Raw genomic sequence first — 16,979 nt, 5'->3', positions numbered from 1 at the left:
CATCATGAAAATGAACAACAGAAGGCAAAGCAACAACAACCTGCACATGTATGTGCACACTCATACCCTTCCCTGCACCCTCCACTCCAGCCACGCTCAACAGGCTCACAACAACTTTTTGAACTCCTTGGACGAAGGTGCCAAAACCTGCTTTGCAAGTACTGCTGCGTTGGCTCTCCCAGAGCTGCTTCAGGCAGCAGGGCTTAGCTTCTGCCCCCCAAACTTAACCTGCGGGCACCTAACTTGTTTCCAGCGGTTATAGGGATCCCTTTACATCGGCAGAATGTTGCACAGCATGAGTGAACAAGCTGGTCTTGTTCCTTTCAGACCAGATCCCTTGGCCAGCAATCCCGGCATCACAAGCTGAAGCCCTCTTGCTATAGAGGATGAAGTCTATTTGGCAAGGGGAGGATCCTGCGCCAGCTGAGGTGGCTCTGGGCCATGCAGCATCACTAGCCATGGCTCCTTGCAGGGATGCACTAGGAAGCTTCTAGACCCTGGGAGACCCCAGTAGCCTGGTGCCTGCACAATGCCTTTTTATGCTTACTGCTTACTTTGGGTCATTCTCAACCCTGCAAGCTACTGTTACACAGACTAGCACGAAGGAAGCCAGAGTACTTGCTCCCCTGGCAATGGCCATGCATATGCATGCTTGAGGTTGACTCAAGAGATGCCAATGCCCCAGGATGCATCTACTGGGGACCACCTTCACCGTCCCACACAAAGCAGTTCTAGCATCTCCCTGAAGAGGAGCAAAAATTATAAAAAACATCCATGAAGTGAGTAAATGGTACACACAAACGTGCAAGCATACAGAAGTCTCACCCCCGTAGTTCCTGTCCTACATGTGGAAGTCACATACAGGTCCTGACCTAGTAGTCAGGTCCACTAGCAAGGAAAAAATAAAACCACCAGCAGCAAAAGAACATTCCTGAAAACCTGAGCTATCCCAGTGTTTAGGGTAAGTGATCAAGCAAAGACCTGCCTTGTTTCACCTGTGAGTGCCTAATCCTGTATTTATCCACTGAGGTAAGTGGTGAGGTTTTCAGACCTTTGGAGCAATTAGTAAATTCAGCCTGTGCCTCTGGAAAATGGAACCACATGGCTAATTTATTCTCTAGCCCTGTTTGGAAGAGACAAAGGGTGCTTGTAACCTCTGTGCTCGGGCGTGTTTTACCAGCAGCTTTCAAATACAGTGTTATATGTGACCTGAGGTGACCATAAGTGGAAGTATTGTCTGGAAATGCTGCAGCATTCTTTCCAAGTGTGTACCATGGACCTTGGTGACAGCATGTACTGAGAGAAGCTTAAACATCCATGTAATTATACAAAGTCATTTTCCAAATAAAACTGCAATACACAGATAAGGCATGGCCTATACATGGCATATCATGACTAACTGGCTGACAGGTAACATGAAATTAAAGAGTTACATATTTGCTGTGATTTTCAAAAGGCTTCTACTGGTCAGTGCACAGTGATATGGGGGTGTTTGTTTGAACCAGATTTTTTTTCTGATACAAAATCAACCCTATTTGCTTTCCATCCAGAGAGACAGACATGGCCATACAAGGAGAAAACAGCAGTCAAAGCCCTGAGGAAGCTTGATTTAAGGACTAAAACATGACATGAAATTGACTGCTATCATACTTAATAACAAGCACCTTGCATGTTGGTGTCCTAAAAGCAAGGTTAGAAATACCATTTTCTTAGTCCAAACTAAAGCTTTGACACCACTGCATGGCGTCTTCTTCCCATTCAGACACAGGAGTTCTGCAGTGGTTGTTCTATAGCACAGAGAACAGACTAGGACTGAACAACCTGAGGGTCCATAGCCATAGTGTGAAGTTCTGTGCTTTCCTAACAGAGCTAAACTGAAAATCCTACCGTCAAGGCAAGGGCCTTGAACCACTTTCTGTAAGAGCACAGTTTAGTCCTGATGTCCTGGGTCACGCAGTCCTCTCATCTCTTGCGCAGTGAAGTACGTTTGGAAAGGTGTGTGGCCATTCTGCACTTCTTGCAGCACACTGTGTATGTTTAAAGAAAGCAAGTATTTACCAACACAAATGTATGGTATCCATTCTGACCTGGGACCCCAACCCTGCCAAGTGGGGCACAATGACAGATCACAGCCATGGGCAGCTCTGGCAACCAGGAAGAGGGAAGAGAGGGAGCAATCACCTACTGAAATTCCCTCTTTGCTCGGACTTCACAACTCCAGCTTAGTATCCCTCCTTATTTAAATAACATAATTTTGTAAGGCAGGTTTAGACTTCAGAGCTGCCAAACTGACAAATATACCAAAATAATCCAACAAGAAAGGAAAGAAAGAAAGAAAGAAGAGGAAAAACATTTATAAATGTCACTGTCCAATGTCTTTTCAATTTAAATGAAATAAGATTATCTACATATATCTACAGGTATCTACATGTATCTACACTGTTTGCAGATATGATTCTTTGGTTGTTTTCACTTTTTTCCTACACTGCAGCTATCAAGAACAAAAAAAAAAGTGTTTGTATAATCTTTGAAAGAAATAATAAATATAACAACTTCATTAAACGTTTGACCAAAGCTTTGGCACTAATCAGTTTACAGATAACAAATCATACTGAAAACTCTGAAGTAACAGCGGCAAAGCAACAGAGCACATCCAAGAGCCATTTCCCACTGACTATAATAAGCACAAGGCTATTTTACATCAACCTTTCTGAGAACGTTAATTATGGTTTAGTCAGACACTAAGAATCTCACAATTCACTGCAAATGTCAAATAAAATACATATTTCTTGCACAAGTCTTTTCATGGATCCACATATATGGGGTTTTTAGAACAGAAAAAAAAAAAATACATAAAATACTCATGTTAGCCTGTATCCCTTCTTAAACCCTTCCAAAAAGTCTTGGAAGCCCAGAGCCCACTGCCCAAAACAGAATAAACATCGCTATTAACACTGACACCTGCTCAAGGGAAAGATTATGTTTTAAAAGGTTTGTAGTGGAAATGCACAAACATGGATGAATACAGAACTTTCAAAAAGACAACCCCCTCCTTTTCATAGACTAGTGGAAGAATGAGAAGTGTTCATAATACTGTATTCCAACACAGCTGAGGGGCTGCTCAATACCTTCTCTGAACACAAAGGGACTGCCACTTGGTGAGCATCTGACAAAAAACACAAGCCAACTGTCCAAAACACATCACCAGAGAAGCTGTGATGAGCAGGCCCATCCTTTCAACAATACGGAAAGACTACTACTGAAGGAAGATATTAAAGGGAAACAAGGAAAAAGTACTTACCAGCTTTAAGAGGGGAGATGCAGCAAGCAGGCAGGTGCAGAATAGGTGCTTTGGGACTACAGCAGTTTGGGTCAGCCAAATATAAAGGGTGAGGCATTTGGGGGGAAAAATCCTGAAGTTCCTCTAAAAGGCACCTCTCAATGGGAGATCAAGAGCTCGGGAAAGGATGTAGAAAGGCAGTACTGTGAGGGTGCTTGGGAAGCAGCCAGCTCACAAACTATTGCTGAGAATACGCAGCCTAAATTCTAAGTATTCCCTCACCCCCGGCTGGTTTCTAAACCTTAGCATCCATTGTTGTGAAAAACAGAAGATGTACACGGCATGCTCTTGGCCACGGGCTCAACAGCTCCAGAAAATGCTGTTGTGGTTAAACCGCCCCAAAAAAACCCAAAACTCACGGGCAGGTCGGGACTGGAGGAGAAGTGGGCAATTAGTTCTGACAGTGAAGATTCAAAGTGTTCCCTTAAGCTAAACTGTGCCTCCTCTGACAGTCCTCACAGAACCACCTGAGCCACCAGCAAACGAGACCAAGCATCCCCCAGCCGACACTCACACCGACCCGTGCAGAATTACACCGTACCGCGGGGCCCGGTGCCGCCGGTGCTCACGGCCAGGCCCGCAGCCCTCCCTGCCCGGTGCTAACCGTACACACCCCGCTGGGCTGGGAAACACCCGTGGCACTGCCAAAACTGGCGGCAACACCAAACCTCCATCGAAAGAGCCGGCGGGTGAGGGAGCAGGGGGCGAGTCACCTCACCGCTGCTGCTCGCCGTGCTCGGTGTCCGGCGCGCTCGGGGGCACCACAACGGAGGCGCGGGGGTAGGATGGAGATACAGAACGACATATGGCTTCATTTATCAAAGTGCAGCTGCGGGGTCACACCGCGGCGGGCAGCACCCGGCCCCTCACCACACACCGCCTCGCGGCCCGCCGACGGGTGGGGAGCGGGACGGCGGCTCCGGCTTCCTGCGATTGGTCTCTGCGGGTGTCGATGAGGACAGGCTGGCCTATCAGCTCACTCGTGAGGCGGGGAGAGGGGGAAAGGCGGGAAGGGGGGGAAAGGACGGTAACGGTCGCGGAAGGCGCGGGCGCTGCCAGTCTCTCGCGCCGCCGGCGGCCCCGTTATCTGGGCCCGTAGTCGTAGCTGGCGGGCGCGCCGGACGACGAGTACATGTTGGCGGCCGCCGCGTTCATGTGGTGGTGGTGATGGTGGTGGTGGTGGTGGTAGCTGTGCCCGCGGATGCTGGGGAGGGGGTAAGGCGCGGGCCGGCTCTTCGCCCCCAGGTAGTGGTCATAGGCGGCGGCCGCCGCCGGCGGGTACTTGTAGGGATGGTGGTGGAGCGGCTCCGAGGCGGCGGGCTCCAGGCGCAGTTCGTGGTGGGGAGGGCTGGGCCGGCCGCCGCCCGCACCGCCCAGGGGCACCAGGCCGCCGCCGCCGCCCGGCAGCGCGGGGCTGAGCACGCGGGACATGAGCTGCTGGTGCGCGGCCTCGGCGTGCAGCGCCGTCCCGCCGGCCGCCTCCCGCTCGAACTCCCGCCGGCTCTCGGCAGCATCTGCGGGAGCACACAGCGTCAGCGCCACCGCGCAGCGGCTCGCTTCAATACACGGAAAAGCGGTGCGCGACCGTAAAAGCGAGGCTCGCAACGAGCGGAGTGCGCAGCGGCATGCAGCAGGAACCGGGGCTTGTGGGACAGGACCTTCTGACTGAGATAAATGGAGCTGAATTGACTGACAAGCTGGTACACGCCTGAAATTTTTGCAATTGTGTAACACTAAACAAATACAGACTTCCCTTTATTTTGCAGGCCTGGAGTGTGTTGGAAGAAAGGCCCTTGGTTGTCTCTGCAGTTGTTTGCTCTCCGTAATGGAAAAGGAGTCAATGGGCAGAGGTGCTGTTCGACCTGACTGAAGCTCCTGAATGGGAGAGGGTCGGTCCTGAATGTGCTGCTGGGGCACGTCAAAAGGGCATTGAGAGGAGAGCCAGTGGCCATCGCTGCATCCCTGCCTGAAAAGCTGAGCTTGCTGCCAAAAAGTCAGAGACACTAAAGGAAGAGGGTGGTGTGTTTTAAAGCAGCAAAGTTGCTTACGCACAACAGCTGTGAGTCTTTTAGACTTAGGGCAAATGAATTAGGCTACGAAGGTGGCTATTTTTGTTAAATAAAATAGGTGGTGCTGCAAAGCTCATTAGCACTGTAGGTGTGCCCGTTGCAGGCAGCAGTACACTGGCATGGTAAGCAGGGCTGGCCCCGAGCATGCACGCGCTGTGGTCCCGGGTGACAGGCTGGCCAGGCCATTGCGGGCTCTCACCTTTCTCTGTCCCATTCTGGTGTGCCGGGGAAGAGACCGGATTCCGGGATCTGGCAAAAGCACTCATGAGAGGCAGGGCCCCTGGCCTGTGATTCCTGGGCCTGGAAGAATAAAGGGAGAAGTGATACCAACAGTGCAACAGAATGAGCACTTGGCGTGCTGCTGCTGTGAGCTGCAGCTGGCAAATGGGGCGCTGCATCCCCTGAGCTTCCACACAAGCCTTGTGCAGATGTGAGCTGGGCAGGTGCATGCAGAACTGGGGCTAAATGTGGGGTGTAGTGACAGTCAATAAAGACAAAGCCTTACCAGTCCTCAGGGTCACAGTCTCTGAATCCCTTGGCGAAAGGGTTGCTGGCGATCTTCAGCTGTGTGATCTGTAGGGAGAAGCAGGGAAATGTCTCAAAGTGGCATACACAGGGCCCCGGTCAAACAACAAGCATGCTCCTGAGCTGGAATTGGGAGCTGGATATGTTCTGCCACAGAGCACAGGCATGTACTTTCCCTCTGTTAGAAAACGCTGGCTAGGACATTATCTAATAGGAGTTCAAGGTGAAAGGTGACTGCATTGGCTGCAAGGGCTGTGTAAATGCACTTGTAAGAAAATGCCACATTATATGGGTCACCACTGGAGCAGCTAAGACAAATTACTGGATAACTCATACTTATGTATTTATTTAATTCGACTGGAGAAGGCAGGACATTTTCTATATTTAAGTAAATCCATGGATAAAGTAAGCGATTGTGAGTTTCCGGAATGGGTTGAAAAACAAACTTTAAGCCCCTCAGTGACAGTTCCAGCCTTAGAGGTCAAACTGATAGAAAGCAGGAGAGAAAGAGCAGCTGTCCGGAGCCATCAGCAAATGCCAGCCGGGAGGGACTCCGAAGCCCCTTAAAGGCACAGCCGTGCTCTGGCCCCGGCAGGAACCCCGGGAGATCCCGGGCCGATGCGCGGGAGCCGCGGCAGAGGGTGGCACCAGCTGCGGCCCCAGAGAGGAGCGAGGCGGCTGAGAGCAGCACTGAAAAGCCCCTGCTTTGAATCCGTATTTGCTCTCGCGGATGGGATTTCTGCTCTTTACGTTACACTGATGCGATTTAAAGAAGCAATTGGATTAACTGCTGCCCAGAAATCCGCATCAAATTGGGGGGGTGGGTTGTTTTGTTTCGTTTCGTTTTTTAAACATGTAATTGTATTCTAGGGAGGAACTGACCGCTACGAGCTTAGAGAAGTAAAATCGCACATTTATCCTAACAAATTGAGAGTGACATTTCGCAGCGGGAAGCCTGTAGTTTCCCAACTAGCTCCAGCCTCGGGTAATGAGCTCCCCTCGGGCGGGGGGGAGCCAGCGGTGGGGCTGCAGCTCACATCACTTCCTCGGTGTGCAGCGACGCAGAGCTCAGTTTAGCTCCCCGACTATCGGAATAGGGTTTAGCAAGCGGGGAGGAGGCGGCTGGAATCCCGCCCCGCCGTACTCCCGCAGCCCGGAGCAGGGTGCGCCTGCACCAGCGGTATCTCCGCGGCGACCCCAACCCCTGTTTTCGGTTGCCCCGAGCCCCACTGCCTCCTCACTCGGTGGTTCTGGTAGGCGGTCACGGCTGTGAAGCGCGTCTCCTCGAAGACGAAGGTTTTGAAGTTCTCCTCCGCGTATTTCTCGCTGTCTTTCCGGGGGTCCACGTAGACCACGTGAAAACGCGGCTGGTATCTGTGCATGGAGTTCAAAATGATCTGAATGATAAAACGAGCAAGGAGACAATAACTGATTCAGGCGGAGCATGGAGAGAGGAGAACGCAGCCCCCGGCCCTGCCGGCTACCCTACCCGGGGGGTGGGGGGTGCGGGCAGGGACACTCCACGGGAACCACGGCACGGGGCGTCTGTGCAGTGTCGCCCGGCAACACTTACATGCCCGTTGTCATCCAGCAAATTGTTGGTCAGTTTGAGCTTATCGAACGAAACGATCTGCTTCATCCACTGAGCCCCTTTCGCCGGGGAATCGGGGTGGTAGTGCACCCTCCCGGGGGTGGCGGGGTCGGCTTTGCCGGCCACCAGCCAGGAGGAGCTGTGGAAGGCGTACCTGCCGGGGGGAGAACGCACCCTCAGACGCGGTCCAGCGGCTCCCACCAAGCACGCCGAGGCCGAGCAGAATCCGTCCGGGGGGGGGGGGGGGGTGTGTGTCCCATCCCAGTCCCTCCTGTCCCTTCGTGTCCTACGGCAGCGAGTGAGTTCTCCATAGCATGACTCGTTGAGGGGAGAATTAATAGTTTAGCAGGTCGCTAATGGAACTGGCAGGATAAAAATCTGCAGGGTGGAGGAAATTTATAGCTACCTGCACAGATTTGGAAGAGAAGCCACACAAGCTCCCCCTTCCTCTAAAAAAAAATTTAAAGGGTGAAAGGGAGCCCTCTATACAGTAATATTCTGGCTTTAAGTGAAGACTGGAAAGGTATGTGTAGATTAATAGCAGGTCCAGAGTTTAGCAGCCTTGTTTCATTCTTTCAAAGAACATATTAAACAGTAACGTTTAAAACAGAGAAACCAATCTTCTATACACGTGTTTACTTTAAAAGCCAGTGTTTGCACAGGGGGAATTAGACACCAGACACCATCGGACTTGAGCAGAAACATTACTTTTTAAAGATATACTCAATTGGATGTTATATATCCCACTTCCCTTGACAAGCAAACATTTCTAGGACGCCCTGAGAATTTGGATATCTGTCTAAATATTTATATATCGGACCCTGCGATTCCTACACGGCTGCCTGCTCGGCGTCCTGATCTGAAGCTAAAAACATAATGCGCCTTTCACTGTCTTCAAACGAAAGGGGTGCCAAACCAGACCCCATCGCTGCCTTGCGAGTCCCCAGCTTCCAAGGCCTTCCCACACTGACGCTGGAAACAAGGGCCAGGGCTTTGTGGCTCAGATGGCCCATGTCCTTTGCACAAACCCTACTCTCTTCGCCCAAGCACCCAGTGAGCTCCCTGGTAAGCACGGTACAGCCCTGCCGAGCCACCGGCCCCAGCCGAGAGGCGACAGCACTCGAGAACCACCGGGGAATATTCATTAGGGAGCAAAAGGCTTTTGCTGGGTGAAGACGTGGAGCAGCAGGACTGGGAGGGTTTTTCTGGGAAAAACAAGGCAGCTCCTGCCCGGTCCGGCCGCGGGCATTGTGAGAAAGCCGAGGAGGCCCCACGGGTCTGTGCCCAGTGCAGCCGAGCCCCTCCCGGTCCCAAACTCGTAATGGTGTGAAACAGACCCCGGGGCAGGCACACCCCACGTCTTCTCCCCGACTCACACCGACATGTGTCGGGCCCAGAAGCGCATCCACGAGCCCCGAGGGTACAGGAAGTGAGCAGCTGCCCTCCAGCTCCCATAGCGCTGAGAGCCACGGGATGGGCAGCTTGCTGCTTACCGGTATCGCTTGTCGTCCACAGGGACGAAATCCATGAGGAGCATGTAGTCAGCCATAGGGTCCATCCCGAATATCTTCACCTGGAAGGTGGGGAACATGCGCCTGACAGAGAGGGGAGAGAGAGCAGAACTGAGATGAGGGGCAATGGGAGCCCTGAGGGGCCGACGCAGATACTCGCACCCTCCCTGACCGGGGGTGCTGTGAACGGGAGCCCCACAACCTCCCAAGTCCTCCCACCTCCTGCTACCCTGATTCCTGCCCGGTTGCAATGTTCGACCCCCCCGCAGGAACCGCCGGCCAGAATGGGAGAAAAAGACAGATGCTGCCGGGCAGTGTGGAGAGAGAGGCTGCCGTGTCCCCTGGCCCTCAGCAGCATCCCACAGGACGAGCCGGGCCCTGCCTCTCCTGCCGGCTCCAGAACCGTTTGTGTTGGACACCCAAAACGTCCCACCGGAGAAGGGGAAACAAGTACCACCAACAACCTTTGTCATGGGGAGACACAAGTGAAAAGAATTTCCTCTGTTTCCTCATCCTTTTTTCAGCTGAGCTGATTTGAGGCAGATGCAAGGCATTACCCCATCTCCGGACACACCACGGTGAGCCGCTGGCAGAGCCCTGGAAGGTTCGGGCAGCCCGAGGGTCATGTCTAGAACCTCCTGTGCCGATGTGAGAGTTCCCACTTCTGCAACTTCTCCCCCAAATCTGTGCCCGTTTTAAAGCAGCGGTTACAGCAGCACTGTGGTCTCTGGGGCCAGCAGGAGACCTCCCGCAGCCCGGAGGGCAAACACACCCCGCGGCGAGCAGGGACTAGAGGGCAATGGGGATCCCCCAGGAAAACCGCTCTCGGTTTTGTCGAGCTCCCTGTCCACGCACCTTTACGGGACAAAATGAGAGCGTGAAGGTGCTGGGGCTCCCCGGTAGGGCAGTTCGCCCCCCAGGGCTGTCCCCGCTGCTCAGTTTGCGCAGGCCCCTGGAGACCCCAGGTTATAGCCGGGGGCGCGGGTCCCACGCTCAGGGAGGGCACGATCCCTTCGAGGGGCTGCGGGGAAAATGCGATCGGGGGTGGGCTAAGGGATGGGGTCGGGCAACCCCACCTCCCCTCTGCACACTCCGGGGACAGGGCTTGGCCCCCGGCTCCCTGGAGGGATTCGCCCTTGCATTTGGGCTCGTTACGGCTTCGGTTTTGTTTGCTACATTCCTAGTCCCGAGTAGGAAACGAAGCGAGCAGCAGCGGGCGGCATTTTGGGAAGGTGATTTGCAGCCGTTGAAAAACCAAACTCCCAACACCCCCAGTAAAAACAACCCGGATCAAACCCGGACACGGAGCCTACCCCCGGCTCATTCTCGGGGCGCACGGCCGGACCCGCCGTGCCTCTTCCCGGAGCTTTTTTGGTTGTGTGCCGTTGCTCTACACCGAGGACAAGCTGCTTGCCAGGGCTATGGGCAGCGGGCTCTGGCCCCGCAGCACCTTCAAGCCCAGGCCCGGCACTGCCGGGCATCAGCTGGATCGGGTGCTGCGCCTCCCTCTCTGCAACGCTTTAACAAACTCTGACGGACGTTTTCAATTGCTCCCTCTGTTATTATTTTTAAAGGTATAAAAGCTCCCATTAGCTCTAGTTCCGGCGTTTCTTGTTTTAAAACTAAGTTTTAAAACAAACAACCCGAGATGATAAGACCCACCTAGACAAACAGCAGGGCCAGGCCAGAGGAGCTGGGAGAGAACATGCTTCGCAGCGCTTTCGCTGAGCCCTTCTTTTCCTTCTGGTTTCACCCCGGTTTCCCCTGTTTTTACCCCCCTCTCTGGATCTCTGACGGTGTCAGAAAATAAGAGAAGCGGGAAAAAGCCTCTCATTCAAATCGAGCTGGTTCATTTCCGAGCCTTTTTGGAGTGGGATATTTGCAATGTTTTCACTGTCCCGGGAGAGCCAAGAAAGCCAGATCGAAGAGCTCCTGTTTGCAGAGAGCCTCCGCCTGGAGCCTCAACGACCTTTTCCGCTAAGGAAAGCAGCGCCGATCCCGGCGCCGGGCCCAAGGGCCGCGGCCGGAGACAGCGGGCTGCGCAGCCCGGCGCCGGGGCAGGCACCGGCTGAGGGAAATCACGCCCGGGATCCCGCACCGCCGCGCCAGCCCCTCCGCCCGGTACCACGAGGACTTTAGTAAATTGCTAATTAAAAGCCAAACCAACACCCCCACTCTGCGCATATACAGAAACATTTCATTTTATGCACCTTCGGGACCCTCAAAACCGCTGGAGGGAAAGCGGGAGAGCACGGCGGCGGTCAGCGCTTGCTCTGGGCCCGTTCGGAGCGGAGCCCAACCGGCATCGCTGCGCCCTTCTCCGCGGCGGCTGAGCTGCAGCAGCGCCCGGGTCTCCCACTGCTCAGTGCGAGCCGGCAGCGCGGGATTTGATAGTTTTTCTTCCCTCCCCCCCGCCCCGGATCATTTTAAACCAAGGGAAGAGACCCGAGCAACGCGCTTGCTCCCCCCTAAGGCAGCGTTTGCCCGGAGCCCGCGCGGTGAAAGCTCCGCAGCTTTGCCCAAGCAGGCGCGGCCAGGGTGCTTCCCGGAGACTGCAGCTAAATGCAGTAATTAACAGTGACTGGGGCTTCTCCCCCACAAGTTTTGCTGATTTCTAACGCGATCGCATCGACCGCTTCCTTTGTTCCCTGGCCGGGAGCGGGGTCCCAGCTAGCTGAGCCGAGCGTCCGGAGCAGGGCCGAGGAGAGCCGGGTACAGCCTGGCTCGTTACGGAAGAGCTGGGAAATGCAACAGTCCTGGAAGACGTTTCAAGGTGCAGAATGAGGGTCTGTTTGCTTCCCCGCCGGCGGGAAAAGCTCTGCCCGTGCTAAAAATTACAGGTACCGCACGGGTTGGTTTGTTGACTTTTCCTCCCCGCCCCGTGCCGTCGCTTTCCGCCCCGGGAGCACAGCGTTCTCCGCAAACACGGATCTAAGTCCCGTGTGGGGTAACCGAAAGTCGAAAGCTCCCGGAGGAGCACAGCGCCCTTTTCAGCGGATGTGAAAGCCGGCGGCGGAGCGCACGCCGCGGCTCCCCGAATCGGGCCGCATCACGCACACCTTCGCCTCCAGCCTGCAGGAGCCGCGCGTTCCTCCCCGCAGCACCCAAGGCCTTCGACCCGCAAGAGCTCGCAGATTTCGCCCCGGGAGAAGCGCTAGAATAAAATGTCTGCAACCGCCGGGCCGAGCCGCCCCGCAGCTCGCCCTTGTCCAGCCTCGATTTTCCCCCGAACCGTGAATTCAACCGCCCCGGCGTGCCAGGGTGCCCGGGGCCGGAGGGAGCGGGTGGAGAACCGGGCTGCTCAGAGGCTCCGCACTGACCTGCCGGCCTTGGTGACGATCATCTCGGTGCCCAGTTGGTTGAACTCGTCCCACAGCGCCTTCATCTCCAACTGGACGCTCACGTTGGCCACCTTCGGGTTCTTCTTCACCGGCGCCTTGGCCGCGGTGGCCGACCCCGCGGAGCAACCCGAGACGGCGGCCGGCCCCGCGGCAGCTCCCCCGGCGCCCTCGGGCGGCTCGGGGCCTGGGGGCGGCGGATTGGCCCCGGCTGCCGCCGCCGCCGCCCCGCCGAAGGGGTAGCCGTGCTGGGGCTGTGGCGGCGGGTGCGGATGCTGCTGAGCCGTGCAGGGCTCGTAGTGCGGTGGCTCATGCTGTCCGTACGGGTCCCCCGGGGAAGGGGAGAGGTGGTACCCCCCGGAGGCGTTCAGGCTGCTCAGGCTGTTGGCCGTGAAAGCTGCAACATCGCAAAAATGGGACAGCTGGGTGAGCCAGGGGCTGGAGATAGCTGAAATCATTCCAAAAACAGGCGGTCAGGGCTCCGCTCCGGCTCCCGCTTCCCCCCCAGCTCCGCGCCGCTCCGTGCGGCCCCCGCCTCCGGCCGGCTCCGCGGGGTGCCCTCCGCCTCCTCTCCTGCCCTGCGCCCAGCCCAGCGGGGCGCCTCCCCCTTTCCGCTTTGCTTGGCCCCAGCCCCGCTCCCCCCGGGGCAGGCGGGGAGCTCGCTGCTCCCGCTGCCTGCCTCGGCTCTTTTTTTTTTTTCTTTTTTTTTTTCCTTTTCTTTTTTCCCCTTTGCAAACCCCAGAGATCTGCCAAGAGCCGCGGCGGTGCAGAGCCCGTGCGATCTCTGCAGAAGGCCTCCCTTGCTGCACACGATTTGGGACAAAGCAAACTTCCCCAGACACGGCTTCTCCCCTATCATCCTCCCCCCCCCAAAAATAAAGAGGAGGAGGGGGAACTCAGACAGAAACCGGTTCTTATTTCCGTGTAGCTGCCGTGCTGCAGGTAACGTCCCTCGCTCTGGTGCCACGGCTGACAGGGAACAGGTAGACCTCGAGTGGCAATTCCCCCCCCCTTTCCATCCCCGGGAGAGAGAGGGGGAACAGTCAGGACCAGAGCAAAGCTTCGGGTCCGCGCCAAGGAGCGCCGGAACGGCCCCGGCCGAGCAGCCCTTGGGCGCCTGCTTGAGCGGGCCCTGCGGGGCATGACAGGCCGTCCCGGGGATCGGACGGTTCCTTCGGGTCCCCTCCGATGCTGAAGGGCTCCTCGAGGTCCTGAGGGTCTCTCGAGTTATTTACGCCGCAGTTCCCAGGCCGGACAGCAGCTACAGAGCCGGCGGGAGCCGAGCCCCGGCCTGCCGCTGCCCTGGGCACGGCCGGCACAGTCGGGGGATGCTCCAGAACCTCCGAGGGGACTCGGATCCAAGCGGTAGAGCCGTCGGAAGCCGCCACTGGGGTACGGGCAGAGCCTCGTTCTCCATAGGAAGGCTGAGGGGGCCCGGCAAAACCCCTCTGGCCGGCACCGCGGGCAGGCCGCGCTCTGTGCATTCCCCTTGGCCCGGCCGCGGGGCCGGGACGCGTAGAAACTGCCCGGGACGCAGTGGCCGGGATCCCGACCCGCGGCCATGGGGGGCCGAGCGCAGCGCTCACCTTCCATATCCCTGGTGACGGTGCTGAAGTGCATCTTCTGCGGGCGGCAGCCGGGGCGGGCGGGCGCGCTGCGGCCGCCGCGCCGCTCCTCCAGCGCTCCCTTCCCTGCTTGCTCGGCGGCAGCGGCGACTGAAATCAGAGAGGCGATACTGAAAGCATTTGCCTTGGGAGACAGAGGGCTGTTTTCGTCCATAGGGGAGACACCAATGCAGGAGCAGCAGCCGCGACAGCCTCCCACCACGAGCCCCCCCTCCCACCACCTCACTCCCCTCCTTTCTACCACACCATCCAGGGAGGTGCGAGAGAGACCCCCCTCCTTCCAGACGGGGGGAGGGAACCTTAAAAAAAAACCAAAACAACCAAAAACCCACACCAGAAAACAATCTAAAGCCTCGGTATCCCCCCCGGGAAGGGCGTTGGGGAGCAAGAAATTTCCCCGGGCCCCTTTGCAGCCAGCACCGAGCACTGCAACGGCTGGATCGATCCCTGTCAGGGAGAGGGGTCCGGATAGGGGGGTGAATAAATAAATATCCCCACGAATTTCTTCCCCAGGGTGCCGGTTTCTCTTCCCTCAACTTCGTTCCCTGCGATTTATTATTTTTCTATTTTCCCTTCCCCCTAGCCACCACCTCCTGCTTCTGCCCCCCCCCCCCCGTCCCCTCCTTTTCTCCAGCACGTAGGGAAAGTGTCTCCCTTATAGGCGCTTTCCCCCATTCAGTGGCTGGGAGGCGTCACATGGAAGCCGGGGGTGTTTGCCTGCAGAAGCGGCGGCGGCAGCGGCGAAAGCGAAGTGAAACTTCTGCCGAGACGGTGTCAAAGGGCTGGGGAGGCCCTTCCCCGCCTCCCGGGCACGGCGAGCTGCCGGCGGGGAGGGATGGGATGTGCTTCGGGGCGGGCGGAGGGGTCGATGGTGTCAATCACGGCACCGGGAACCGGCCGACGGGAAGGGAAGGGAAAAGCCGAGGGCAGCCGAGCCGAGCCGAGCCCGGAATCACGCTGCGGATGTCCGGCACCGAGAGGGAGGATTGCTCCCTTCCTCCAGCCCTTATCCACCACGGTGCCGCAGGCTGCCCCGGCTCGACCCGGGGACTCGCAGTCCGAGCGGCCGCAGCGCCGGGCACGTCGGGGCGCGCTGCGGGCGCAGGTGCCGTCTCGCCGGGGCAGGATGTGACCCTCCAGTCCCGAGCCACCAAACCATCAAAGCACCCGCGGGCGTTGGAGCATTTCCTTCGCCAAAAAAAAAGCGGAGAAAACGGAAAGCAACGGCGGGGCGGCCGGCGAGGGTTTGTCCGGCCCGGCGTGAGAGCCCTCTCTGCCGGCAGCACCTGCACGGCCCGCCTGGACCGGGGGCCGCTCTCCCCTGGCTACCGTGGACAGCTTTCCCGGTTCCCCGCCCTGTCCTGGCGAGGGTGAGGTGCTACTCACCGCCCGGCACCGACCCTTCGGAGCGCTGCGGCGTCCCCCGGGCCCTTCCTCCACATCGGCGCTGGGCGAGCCCTGCCGGCCCGGCCCGGCCCCGGTCCCAGTCCGGGTGCTGGTCCCAGTCCCGGTGCCGGTCCCAGTCCCGGTGCCGGTCCCTCCGGGCGGGTGGCTGCACTGAGGTCCCGGGGGATATGCCCCGATGGGGCGGGCGGAGCCGTGAGGAGCGCCGGTGGCTACCGCCGCGATGGGGGTTGCATAACCCGAGCGATGCGCGGAGAGTCGGAGTGAGCAAGCGGGTTATATATAGCTGCCCTGTCTGTAGCCTGCGGGGCTTGATTCTTGTTGAAATATTATCTTTGGATGTGGTAAAAATATTTGCAGAGAAAAATCTAGACTACTCTTACATATTTGAGCATATGTTCCTGCAGCTAACGGCATAAGGGCAGAGCGTGACACGATCGGTGTTTTGTTTCTCTGCTGTTGCTGGCACCGGGGTTCCCGGCCAGGGCATTTTCTACCCTGAGCTCAGGGACATGCCAAACAGAAGAGTGTTCCAATGCTGACCCACGCTGCTTACCTGGCGGCAATACAGGGAGGAGGGGAATGGATTTCGTTAGGAGACCTCGGGGCAATATCGGAGGAAAGCGAAGAGCCGCTGGCGCGAGTTGCAAGCCGCCTCACGGAGTTCAAGGGCTGATGTGAACAGGCATCATCTTCTTCCCAGAGGTGTGCCCGGTTCTGGGCAGCCTCTGCCCCAGGAGGAAACAAAATTTCCCCTTCCTTGAAAATTAAGAAAAAAAAACCAACCCAGCACCCCAGCAGAGTCGAGGTTGCTGCCCTTGACTTTCTTGCCCTCACCGTTTCCTAGCTTTATCCCTTTCTCTTTCCCTGCTCCTTAGGTAAAAGCCCCAGCTGGAAGCAGCGCTACGTCGAGGACAGCCCGGGCACGGATGAGCCCCTCAGCCTGCCCGGCGGGGTCGCGACTTAGTGGTCTCCAGGAATCGTTGCCAGCCGGCCCTCGGGCCCCATGACCCCTGAGACCCCGCCGGCCCGTTCCCGCACCCCCACGTGTGAGCAGCGCCAAATAAGAGCTGAGACGACAGCAGAGTGAAACCAGCCCTGGCTACCCCGCGACGGGGGAACCCGACAGCGGCAGAGCAAAGCCGAGGGAGCGGGTGGCACGGCTCAGTGCTGTAAACGGCGTTATCCCCTCTCCTGCACGCCAAAAGGGCCTAAAACCAGAGGCCGCCTTTGCTAGGCGTCTCGTCCAGCGGGCACTGTCCCTTTCTCCGGTCGTTCAGCATCGCCGGAGCTCTGCAAAGCTCGTCCAGCCTCGGTGGGGGGCTGCTAACCCCACCGTTAGCGAGGGTCTGTCCAGGGTTGTGCCGTCGTCCCTGGGCCCTGGAGGGAAATTTATAGAGCCCGGAAGCTGTCGGAAGGGCACCAGGGAGAGGGCAAGGGGAGCGTTCTGCTCCCCTGGGGTGCTCCTCACACCTCGGCCGAGCAGGTGAGAGGGAAGGTCGAGGTTGTCCCGCCGCTTCCCCGCTGGGAACGGCTCCGCTCTGCGGAAACTCCAAGAACTCGACAGGGAAGAAGG

General features: G+C 57.2%; 2 protein-coding genes across 5 annotated transcripts in view; both read right to left on the bottom strand.

The window, feature by feature from the left end:
• COMT (catechol-O-methyltransferase) overlaps positions 1 to 16,979 on the bottom strand; it is a 363,225-nt gene that overhangs the window by 132,092 nt on the left and 214,154 nt on the right. The window lies entirely within an intron of this gene.
• Positions 4,144 to 16,979, bottom strand: part of TBX1 (T-box transcription factor 1) — a 162,020-nt gene continuing 149,184 nt past the window's right edge. Inside the window, exons 1-9 of one of the 4 annotated variants that reach the window (XM_061465584.1) lie at positions 15,960 to 16,400; positions 13,961 to 14,089; positions 12,357 to 12,822; positions 9,019 to 9,120; positions 7,508 to 7,679; positions 7,176 to 7,331; positions 5,915 to 5,982; positions 5,609 to 5,709; positions 4,144 to 4,854 (exon numbers count right to left, since the gene is read on the bottom strand). In XM_061465584.1, coding sequence (XP_061321568.1) covers positions 4,424 to 4,854; positions 5,609 to 5,709; positions 5,915 to 5,982; positions 7,176 to 7,331; positions 7,508 to 7,679; positions 9,019 to 9,120; positions 12,357 to 12,822; positions 13,961 to 13,994 — 1,530 coding nt within the window. In that variant the 5' untranslated portion in view covers positions 13,995 to 14,089; positions 15,960 to 16,400 and the 3' untranslated portion in view covers positions 4,144 to 4,423. Of the gene's footprint in view, positions 4,855 to 5,608; positions 5,710 to 5,914; positions 5,983 to 7,175; positions 7,332 to 7,507; positions 7,680 to 9,018; positions 9,121 to 12,356; positions 12,823 to 13,960; positions 14,199 to 15,959; positions 16,401 to 16,979 lie in introns of those variants that run through there. The other 3 variants (XM_061465583.1, XM_061465585.1, XM_061465582.1) reach the window with 3 other exon arrangements.

The sequence above is a fragment of the Pezoporus flaviventris genome, unplaced genomic scaffold (assembly GCF_033815535.1).
Source record: "Pezoporus flaviventris isolate CSIRO_AGI_PZ_B2104156 unplaced genomic scaffold, CSIRO_AGI_Pfla_v1 ptg000041l, whole genome shotgun sequence".
Classification (NCBI taxonomy): Eukaryota; Metazoa; Chordata; class Aves; order Psittaciformes; family Psittacidae; genus Pezoporus; species Pezoporus flaviventris.
This window is presented reverse-complemented; position numbering and strand designations above follow the sequence as displayed.